Genomic DNA, 10,479 nt, shown 5'->3' with positions numbered 1-10,479 from the left:
GATAAGATGAAGTTTGCCCTAGAACATATGTTTAAATTTTATGAGAAATCTTGTCACACTTCTAGTGACAAAAATTTGGATGGCGAATTGGTGAGTTCTACTAGTATTGGTAGTAATTGCGATTCTTATTACAATGAGGGAAATGAAGAGGACGATTGCAGCTTAAATTTCTATGTGCAAGAGCTTTCGTATGATGACTTTCTTAATAAGGAGAATAAAAGGTCCGAGGGCAACTTATCTGAGTTAGATCGATATTTTAAAGCTGAACTTGAAGATTGTCATGATCTTGACATTTTGAATTGGTGGAGTGTTGTTGGCCAAAAGTTTAAAATCCTATCTTTGATGGCTTGGATATTTTGTCTATTCCCATCACTACACTCATTTTAGAGTCAACTTTCAGTACTTCTGGTCGTGTGCTTAATGATTTTCGGAGTTCTTTGACTCCTAGAGTTGTGGAAGTTTTGATTTTCACTCAAGATTAGTTGAGAGCGGTTCTTGAGTAAATTCATATTGAAGAATGTATCGAGAATGTAGAAAAGTTTGAATTAGGTAAGTCGATATCATTTCATCCTTTAATTATTTTGTATATCTATTATCTAATAATTAAATACTTTATTTAATATCTTCTTTTTGTTAGATATGGATTATGTTAACACGGAGATTAACAGTCCATAAAGTTTACAAGTTGAAGCGAGAGGAATATATGTGGTAAGATTTTCAATAATTGTTTGAGTTCAATTTCTACTAATGTTGAGCAATCATCTACTTATTGTTGTTTTACTTTCAGGAGATTGGAACTTGGAATTCAAGAACTTAAAACTTGTGATTCACAAGCTTTACAAGTCATGAAATTTTAGGCGAATTTTGTTGCGATTGTTGCATCGTTGTCAAGTGTAAACTTGTTTAATTTATTATACTCGATGAGTTCGTTCCACTTACTTAAATTTGGTTTCGTCTGATTTTTTGGACTTATGTCATTGAGATGGTATGGAGCTCATGTGATCAACTTGATGGCTGTTGTGGCTTTTGACTTATAATTTTTTTTTAAACTTTATTTCACTTTCAACATTATGTTCAGATTTATAGTTGTTGTAACTTCTTATTTTTAGTATATTACTCGATATGAAGAGTACTTACAATGAGATTTAGAAAATGATATTATTATTAGTGAAATTGGTTCCATAAATCTACCTAAACCCAGACTGGATTGGCAGTTTGATTCATAGGTGGATTCATGCAACTAACGAATGGTTCTCAGTTCTAACTTTTCAGAACTAGTCTTTAGCGGAAGATTCTTGTTTGGAATCGCCTATTTAGGCCATGTGCACCTTACTTATGACTAACGGAGGATAAAATTCAAAATTAATACATTCATCAATTATCACGTATTATCCAATTTAACAATTTAATTGTAAAATTTCATGAAAATTAACATAATAAATTTTGTCATAGATGTATCACTTTGAAATTTTTGGTGATCAAGCTAAAATTTAGGAGGGTCGAAAAGCTATTCGCTAATGCTTACAAACCGACACGCCCATCCAGCGTTTGAGGGGGTCTCCTCTTTTCCGGCACGTGGGGGCTCCACCGAGGCCGGCCACGCGCAAACGAGATTCATACGATCGTTGGCACTGAAATGACGAAAACACCCCCCGGGGCGGGGGAGAGGGTTCTTCGGTAGGGTTTTATAAAGGCGGCACCTTCAGCTTCCTTTCTCCCTCCTCTTTCGCGGAAACGCCGTCGCGAAGCTTTCCGCCACCGCCGTCCCGTCAGCTCCGACTTCGAACGCCCCGCTGTCGAGAGAGAGAGAGAGAGGGATTTTCTGAGATCGGCTCCGGCGACTCTGCGATGGCGGTGTCCGAGCCCGAGCGCAGGGATCTCCTCGCGCCGTTCGGGCCTTCTCCGTCCCCGGCGCTGTTCCAGAGGAGGATCGAGTTCCACCCCGCCAGGAAGCAGTTCGCCGGATACGGGAGCGGCGGCTGCGGCGGCGGCGGTGGGGACTTCAAGATCGAGACGCTGAACCCGGGCGCGCCGCAGCGGGCGCCGCAGCCGCCGGGCGGGAGGCTAGCCGGGAGCGGCTCCGGCTGGCCCCGGGGGGGAAGAAGGGGGACGGATTGGAGCTCGCGGAGAGCTGGTTGGATCCGGAGCTCGGTGTCGGAGCTTCTGTACAAAGAATTGTAAGGAGCGCTGCTAGATACTTGTATCGTGGCTCAACTTTTAGTGACTTGGGTGCTTGTTGTTATGATGAAGGGATCCTTCTGTACTTTAGTGGCCTGTGACTGGGGCAATTTTGATTCGTTTCCTTTGAAAAGTTTCGCCTTTTCCGCTTGAAATAGCCATTTTTGCCCAAGTCTTTGGACGTCTTAGCTTTCGATGGCGCTCCCGAGTTGTCTAACGCTGAGGTTGGGATGGATTACTTGCAGGGTGCTGGCTTGGAAAATCTGGGAAACACTTGTTTTCTTAATTCCGTGTTGCAGTGTCTGACGTACACGGAGCCCTTGGCGGCTTACTTGCAAAGTGGCAAGCATCAAAATTCTTGTGAGTGAATGTCTGTCTTGATGCACAAGTCTGTTTCTTTCCCCGGGCATTCGCCTGTTTTAAGCTGTTCTTCATTGTTCACTGGACTATAACTATGTATGACGGGATATTACCAAAAAAAAAAAAAAACTATGTATGACGGGTCGATAGGCATTTATTTCTTGCTATAACATGGGGTTCCCTGGAGGTTTTAGTTCTATCTTGTTCTTTACCTTGGTAGGTTTTTATGGCGAGACCTGTTTCTATGACATTTGCAACATCTCATGTGGAATTCAGCTGCCCTTTTGATTAAGAGTATGCTTGTTAGTATGGCTGTAAGGTGCTTCTGCTTTTCTAGAGTGAGCTCTTCTTAGATAGGTGAACCGTTGGCATCTTAAATCTTCCCTTAGTTCCTTCCTACCAGAAGCATCAATAAGCATACGGTTGAAAAATTGTTATTCAAAGAAGCTTGTTCCAATTGTTTCCAGTTGAAGTTTCAGCCTCATTACCTGATATTTGAACCAAGACTTAAGGGAATGCAATTGGATAAAGCTGCGGCAAGTTAACAATGTAACTGCAAGAAGTTAACAGACCTCTTTAAGTTTTTGTGTGAAGATCAGCTATTTGGAAGTGAAATTTCGACATTCTTAGGTGGTTACTGCTTGATGAATTTCTCTGATGCAACCGTCACTACAAAGAAGGTGAATTTAAAATGAATCTAGACAAGCCAAAAAATCCATGGTATTAGGTTGTTCCCTTGAGAACTTCCATATCAGTTGACAGCTTGACTGCACTTTATATCCATAATCAATTTCATTTTTCTGTTTAATAGCAGAAATAATGATTTTGAGATTTAGTCATTATTTGCCATATGGTAATTAGAGATGCCATTGCCAAAATTCCAGGTCAAAGATTTGTATCGGTGAGAACAGTATTAACGTAGATTGAGACGATGATATTTCTGTTCAAGAGAAGGCAGCCTAGTCTATATCATCAAAATCGTGCAATTTTGATAACTCTTCTTCAGGTTTATCTAATAGACATTCGAGCTACAAGTATTCTGGTTTCATTTTTTAAGAGTACTAAGACATTAGTGACTCATCTGCAATTATTTTCTCTTGGCATGGCTAGAGCTAACATGTGGCAGCTCTCACAGGAAAGTGATATAATACTGCCTTCTGTTGTCTAATTTGTTCTCCCTTCTTTGTTTTTCTGTTCATCTGCGAAGGTCGGATAAATGGTTTTTGTGCCTTATGTGCTATTCAAAAGCACGTCAGTCGTGCTTTGAAATCAACTGGTGAAAGTTTGGCGCCGAAGGATCTCGTCTCGAACTTGCGGTGTATCCTTGTATAGAACTTTTCTGGAATCCCTTCTATCATTTAGCATGACTCAGTTTGTAATCATGTTTGGTTTCTGTTAAAAAAGTCCCTTATCATGATTTATGTCCTTTCGAAGTCTAAAGCGAAAGGGAAGAATAGGGGGGAGGAGTGTTAACATATGTTCTGTTTGGGTCAGAGGACAAATTTATCTCGTTTTCAGGTATTTTCTGGAACTTGTTGTCCTTGACGCATAGTTAGGCATATCTCGGAATTTCCGAAATGCTAGACAGGAGGATGCACATGAATACATGGTGAACTTATTGGAATCTATGCATAAATGCTGCTTACCTTCTGGAGTGCCAACCGAATCCCCCCGTGCTTATGATAAGAGTTTGGTGCACAAAATTTTTGGTGGTCGTCTACGAAGTCAGGTATGATATCTGAGATCATGTAGCTTTCTGTGTTTTAGTTAATGAGCTACAACCTTTGGGCCTCATTTTTATGCACATATATGGAAGCTTAGAGTGACTATTGTTAGTAATGTCGATGAGAGCTGATATATAGAAGGTCCTTCTGTCATTGTTTATCTCTGCTGTCAATGTTTCAGGTGAAGTGCATGCAGTGTTCCTACTGTTCCAACACTTTCGATCCATTCTTGGATTTAAGTCTTGAAATAGCCAAGGCAGATTCTGTGGTGAAAGCTCTTAAACATTTTACGGCAGCAGAGCAACTAGATGGAGGGGAGAGGCAGTACCAGTGTCAACAGTGCAAGCAGAAAGTCAGGGCTATTAAGCAGCTTACAGTTCACAAGGCTCCTTATGTTCTAACAGTTCATCTTAAGCGGTTTCATGATCCTACACAAAAGATTAACAAGAGTGTCTTTTTTGATACTGCACTGGATTTGAAACCTTTTGTCAGTGGTTCCTATGTAAGTATAATATCCAAAGTATGCAATCTGGTCTCTCTGTTGTAGTTATTTTGGCTTTTGCTATTGACTACGATTGTCCCTGAGCTTGTTTTGTCTTAAGACAAGATGACTTCGACAATCCATAAGGGATTTCTAAGGATTATGCTGGCAAACCTTACTGTTTATTAGTTTTATCAATTCTCATGTATTCTTGCCCTTTTGTGTTTCTCTAAAAGCAACTGCTGATTTCCTTTTAGGAGAATTAATTTCTTTTCTGTTGGTTTATGGGCTTTTTTGTATGATTTGTTTTATGTTGTTGGTTTAAGCGCAACTGCATATTGGCTTTTCTAATTCCCTTTTGCCTCATACTTTCCAGGAAGGAGATTTGAAGTACACTCTTTATGGGGTTTTGGTCCATCATGGCTGGAGCACCCATTCTGGCCATTATTATTGCTATGTCCGCACATCAACTAATATGTGGTACTCCCTTGATGACAATGAGGTACCTAGATTAGAACTTTTTACCATCTACTCGTAAATTATATGATCATGTGCTGGCCAGTCTGTTGTGCTTGCTTGAGCCTGATTGGCCTGAAAAGTAATGTGGGTACTCTTAGGCAAGGAGCTGTAGTTGTAAAGCCTGGCTTGGATCAGCCTGACGAGCAAAGCCCAGCTCAAAAATATTATGTACTTTGGTGGGGATGGGCAGGTCTGGCAACATGTTCAAACTGTCGAGCCTATGGCTTGTGCCCACCTAATGATCACCTTTACTAATAATCATCTTGTAGTCTTGCTGATATGGATGGTTTGCGCCATTAAGGAAATCAGCAAAATCCGTTTCTTATGTTTTAATAAATGGAAGTCCTTAGTATAGGTGACTGATTCTAGGGTGAGAACTGCCCACTGAGGACTGGATTCAAAAAATTGAAACTGGCAATCGCCTGTTGGTTCCACGGATCCACTTGAGAACCGGACCACCGAATTATCGGTTCTCGGGTGGATCCATGTACCAGTCAAAATTTCCTCACTTCGGAAGAGGCGTGAGACTTGAGAGCAAGCAACGAGTGAGGAAGCGGCAAGGCCAGAGGCCACCAAGAGCAAGTGAGAGAGGGAGGTGAGGCCACAAGATGAGTGAGGCTAGAGACAGAGAAACGAAGAGAAAACTAGGGTTTTAATCCGAAAAATTGAAACATAAACACTTAAAAAAAAATTATATTTATGTACTGGTTTAGTATGGGTGGGGCAGGCGGTTCCACACCTAGAACTAGGAACCAAACTGGTACTCACCAGTTCTAATAAATTGAAGTCAAGAACCAAACTAGTAATCATCAGTTCTAGTAAATTGGAATTGGGAACTGAACCGGTGCCCATGGGCACCGCCTATTCTGGGCTGGTCCGGTCTGGTTCTGAGTGGTTCCCAGTTGTTTTGCTCAACCCCTAGTCCTTAGCATGTATCCTTATTTTGTCGGCCATGCGGCATTTATTTGTCCTTGGGATACTGATGATGCAGGTTCACCAAGTGAGCGAGTCAAAGGTTTTGCAGCAGAAGGCCTATATGTTGTTTTATGTCCGAAATAGAAGCAATACAGCAGCAAGAAAACTGGCTGCTGTTGCTCACAAGGACATGAAAAAGAATGTCAATGTACCTAGGGTGCCTTTCATCTCCAACCAGTGCGCAAAAGGACCTGTAAAATTAGAGCAGATGAAGAGTGGCATCAATTCAACTACCTCTTCTACCACCCTCATTGCGAAAGATGCAGTAAATATTAGTTCATCAACTAAGATCAGTTTGAAGGAATCATCAGTCAAGGAAAACCTTGGTCCAACGCAGGCAGAGTATCCAGTTAAGAAGGACTCTGTTTTGGATTCTGTTGTGAAGAATTCGTCATCAAAGGTTTCTGTGAAGGGACTTGCTCTTCCAAAAGATAATTTGGCATCTGTCAGCACTACGTGCATTAGTTCTAATGATAATCCGGAATATGCTTCTCTCTCTGCACCTGTTCATGAAATTTCTCGGTGCAATAATGGAAATTCTAAGAAAGAATTGACAATTTCAGTTTCTGAATCTCCTGCCAGCACTGCATCGTTGAAAACTGCTCCTAAAAAGCTTCTCCAGGATGAATTTTCTCAAAAGGTAACAACATTTCTTAGCTCCAATACTATCTTACTGGAAATTTGAGTGGATTGCAAGTGTTTGTGATGTTTCCTAATGTGTCTGAATATTGTTATGCCCAGATAAATGCTATCTCAAGTCTCGGTGTTACGACTGCAAATTCATGCGATGATTCTGCTGACAAGTCTTTTGAGAAAGTTGGACCTGAAAGATCACCAGAGAAATCAACCTGTGATAAAAGCCAGAACATTCCTTGTGAACGCATTGCTGTGGCAGCAAGTGAGAAGACTGATAAAACTGGCCAAGGATTTAAATCTGACGTGGCTGTTAACTTTTCCGTTGCATCAGCCACATCAAATGAAATGGCATGTTTGGAAACACTCCATAGCAAGCGACATAAAAAATTTAAAAGGCATCTAAAGTATCAGTTCGCAAGCCTTCATTTAGGCCCCAACATACTTTTGCGTGCATCACTGCGTCCACGTAAGAAGCACAAAAAGAACAAGCATCGCAGATTAGTTGCGAAGAATCTCAATGGAAAACAGCTAAATAAGGATCTTATTGCTTCGGATTTTGGACCATCAACATCAGAGACAACAGAGGCTGTTTCTGTTTCTTCAAAGAGGAGAGGGTCTAAATTGCCTTCCAAGGAAAGAGTTGGTGACACTCATTCAAGGATGACCGCGAGTTCTAATGGCGACTCCTTGATGGGTGTGATGGATGGTGCAGTTAGAGACAGGACAATTCAGAGTGATGCTGTTCTCGCAACTGGTTCTTCGCTGAAAAAGAGCATAACCTCTCAGTCATCAGCAAACCTGGGTAAAAGTAGAGAATATGAGAGTCTAGAAGACTCTAAGAGGGACACAATGCAAAATGGTTTGATGAGTATGCTTACGCGAGGATTGGAAGAGACATTAGGTGAGTTAAGGAATTTTTGTCCTTGTGATACTGTGAGGTTGATTGCAACTGGGCTACTCTGGATGTTCTAATTGGTTCATTTTTGTTGCATTTATGCTTTTGATGCCTGTAGCAGCAGATTTCTTTGGCATATATCTGTTGATGATGTTCTTAGGATTATACGTTCTAGCTATCATATACTTAAGCAAGTAAAATGATCCCACTTTATTCTATTCTGAACTAGATTGAGTCTGTTATTCCTTAAGTATTGCGGTATACTTATGACTATTGCCTTCTTTTGTGTGGGTGTAGATTGTATGAGGTTAACTTGTATTTTGAAAGTTCAGCAAAGATTTTGACTAAATGAGAGCAATTCCCCTGTTTTCCATGCTTTAGTCAATGATGGCATATGAGTTTTGTTGTGCTCTGGAAACCAAATTATAAATATCCTGTTTGTGAAACTTTCTCCATGTCAGTACCAGATTTACTGGTATTCTTCCCTTAACATCCTTTTTGCAATGGTACAATAGTGGGTTTTATCCATCTGAAAAATCTTGATGACAGTTATGCTGCTTTTTTGACTTTCAACTTGTACTGGTTGTGAATTTTACCTGTAGTGGTGCTTCCCAAATAATCTGTTGAATTGGTGCTCTCCGTTTACCTTTTCTTTCCTTTTGATTGCAGTTGCGCATTGGGACGGGATAGAGTTTTCTCCCTCTCCAACAGCAGAATCAAATAGTGCAGAGAACACCAGCATTGGTTATGTGCTGGATGAATGGTAAGCTGAAGTTGAAGTATTGTTAGTCATACTTATGCAGAATCATATACTAGCTGTTATGAACTTCAATCAAAGATATCATTGGTGAAGGAAGCTGAATAGGTAAATGTATTGTATGGTTTGATGGTTGAGGGTTAGCGTTGACATGGAACATCATGAAAGATTTGCATCTCAGTTCTCTCCTTTTCTAATCAATAAACTTTTCTGACAGTACTGTAGTTGATGCTTGTGGACATGAATAATATGGTTCATTTTTAGTATCTTACCTGCTGTGAATGTAATTGTGGGCTGATTAGGAAATCCCATTTCTTGTTAATACTTTGACAATTAAATCCTGTTGAGATATGAGGGTAAGAACAAAATAAACAGTTAAATAGGAAAAGATGAGCATGGGCGTTTCTTTGGATAGTCAGGGAAAAGGCAGCAAAAGAGCGGTATTATCATGTACTATGTTGGCTTACATAGATGATAGCGAACTGTTTCTCTAACATTGATAGGTAGCACTTGATGTTTTTATTTTTAATCACATATCTCTTAAAATTTACAATATTATATGTTCATATTGCAGGGATGAAGAATATGATCGGGGAAAGAGGAAAAAGGTGAGGCAAGCTAAGATTGATTTTGGTGGCCCAAATTATTTCCAGAAAATCGCATCGGAGAAAATAAATCTGAAGAAGACAAAACTTGATAAGGCTAGCTCTGGGAGTTTGCCATTCAGGATATAAGGTGAATCTGTGGCAGGCTTCAAGCAAAGTCTGTTGATTTTGATCGTCCAATTGATAAAGCTGCATTACTTGATTGTTACCCACCATCCTATGAGGAGTCTGCCCTACTTCTGGCGTTTAGGTACGAGGCTCTGTGAGATTGGCTACTTTTATGACCATTTCTCTGATTCCATTGAGATTTTGTCTGTTCCCTCAAGAGGCGTCATGGTGGATCAAGCACTGGGGCATATTTTTCTCAGTTCTGGCTTTTATTGCCTGTGTTATGTATTTAGCTGTGTGTTTGTGTATCAGCTAGTTAATGTAATAAAACCTTTGAAGGGAAGATTCTTTGAACAGCTGACACTGTTGTAGCTCAGTATTGTGGAGGGCATTGTTAAATTATTAGATTATTTTGTTTGATGATATCAACTTGTAAATCTGATTTTGACCGACATTCGAAATTTTCTGCATTTTAGAATCGGGGTTGAGCGTTTTAGCTAGTGACTTACAGAAGGTGCCTAATTAAATTTTTCTTCTGAATTTAATTAGGTGTTAAAAATTTGATTTCACGTTTGCTCGGTTAGGCGCTTAACTCATTTTCTTCTGAATTTTGTAGTTTTGGTCTTGACTAAATTTTTCTCCATAACCTGCCCTTTCATACCTGTTGAAATCTTTGCAAGAAAAGGCCGTTGAACTACCAGGGCACTACCAGGGCAATTTCTGGCACTGCCATTAGAGGACTTTGATATCAGAGAATTGCCGAAACATCCGGAGAGGGCGAAGAGGAAAGAAGGGGAAAAGGCCTTTAGGTTCATTATCTTCACCGTGCCTATCGGAGTTATGACATTGAGCCACCACCCTCATATGAAGATCAAGTCGTTTACTTCCCCTTTTTGTGGTCCCCTCTAGGAAATGTGTTGTTATGAGAACAGTTGGCCAGTGAATTTAAAGATCTAAGGTACCACCACATCTTCTTTCGACCGCCCTGGAAGTTGTAGTTAATGTGAATGTTGGAGAGAGAGAGAGAGAGAGAGCTTGTTGGTTCTATGTCCACTGCGTGCTTCCGCGACCGGCAAGATCTCTATCACAGCATTTATTTATGCACCTTTGACTGACTCTTAACACTTATGTGACTTTCATTCTCCATCAGTGCTGAATAGAATTTGCAAAAGTATAATAGCCAATACATATCATTCATGCCCGACATTTGAACAACTTCTAATCCCTGCTGTCACTTACTT

The 10,479-nt window shown here is 40.3% G+C and overlaps 1 protein-coding gene across 1 annotated transcript; it reads left to right on the top strand.

Annotated features, from left to right (window-relative positions):
• Positions 1-1,730: 1,730 nt before the first annotated feature.
• LOC104436095 (ubiquitin carboxyl-terminal hydrolase 23) lies at positions 1,731-9,692 on the top strand. The gene is made up of 11 exons (XM_039302042.1): positions 1,731-2,028; positions 2,064-2,177; positions 2,424-2,538; positions 3,746-3,856; positions 4,095-4,267; positions 4,444-4,764; positions 5,120-5,245; positions 6,254-6,877; positions 6,979-7,774; positions 8,438-8,531; positions 9,100-9,692. The coding sequence occupies exons 1-11, from the start codon at positions 1,849-1,851 to the stop codon at positions 9,257-9,259; spliced, it is 2,814 nt and encodes a 937-aa protein (XP_039157976.1). The 5' UTR covers positions 1,731-1,848; the 3' UTR covers positions 9,260-9,692.
• Positions 9,693-10,479: the final 787 nt, after the last annotated feature.

The sequence above is a fragment of the Eucalyptus grandis genome, chromosome 1 (assembly GCF_016545825.1).
Source record: "Eucalyptus grandis isolate ANBG69807.140 chromosome 1, ASM1654582v1, whole genome shotgun sequence".
Lineage (NCBI taxonomy): Eukaryota > Viridiplantae > Streptophyta > Magnoliopsida > Myrtales > Myrtaceae > Eucalyptus > Eucalyptus grandis.
This window is presented reverse-complemented; position numbering and strand designations above follow the sequence as displayed.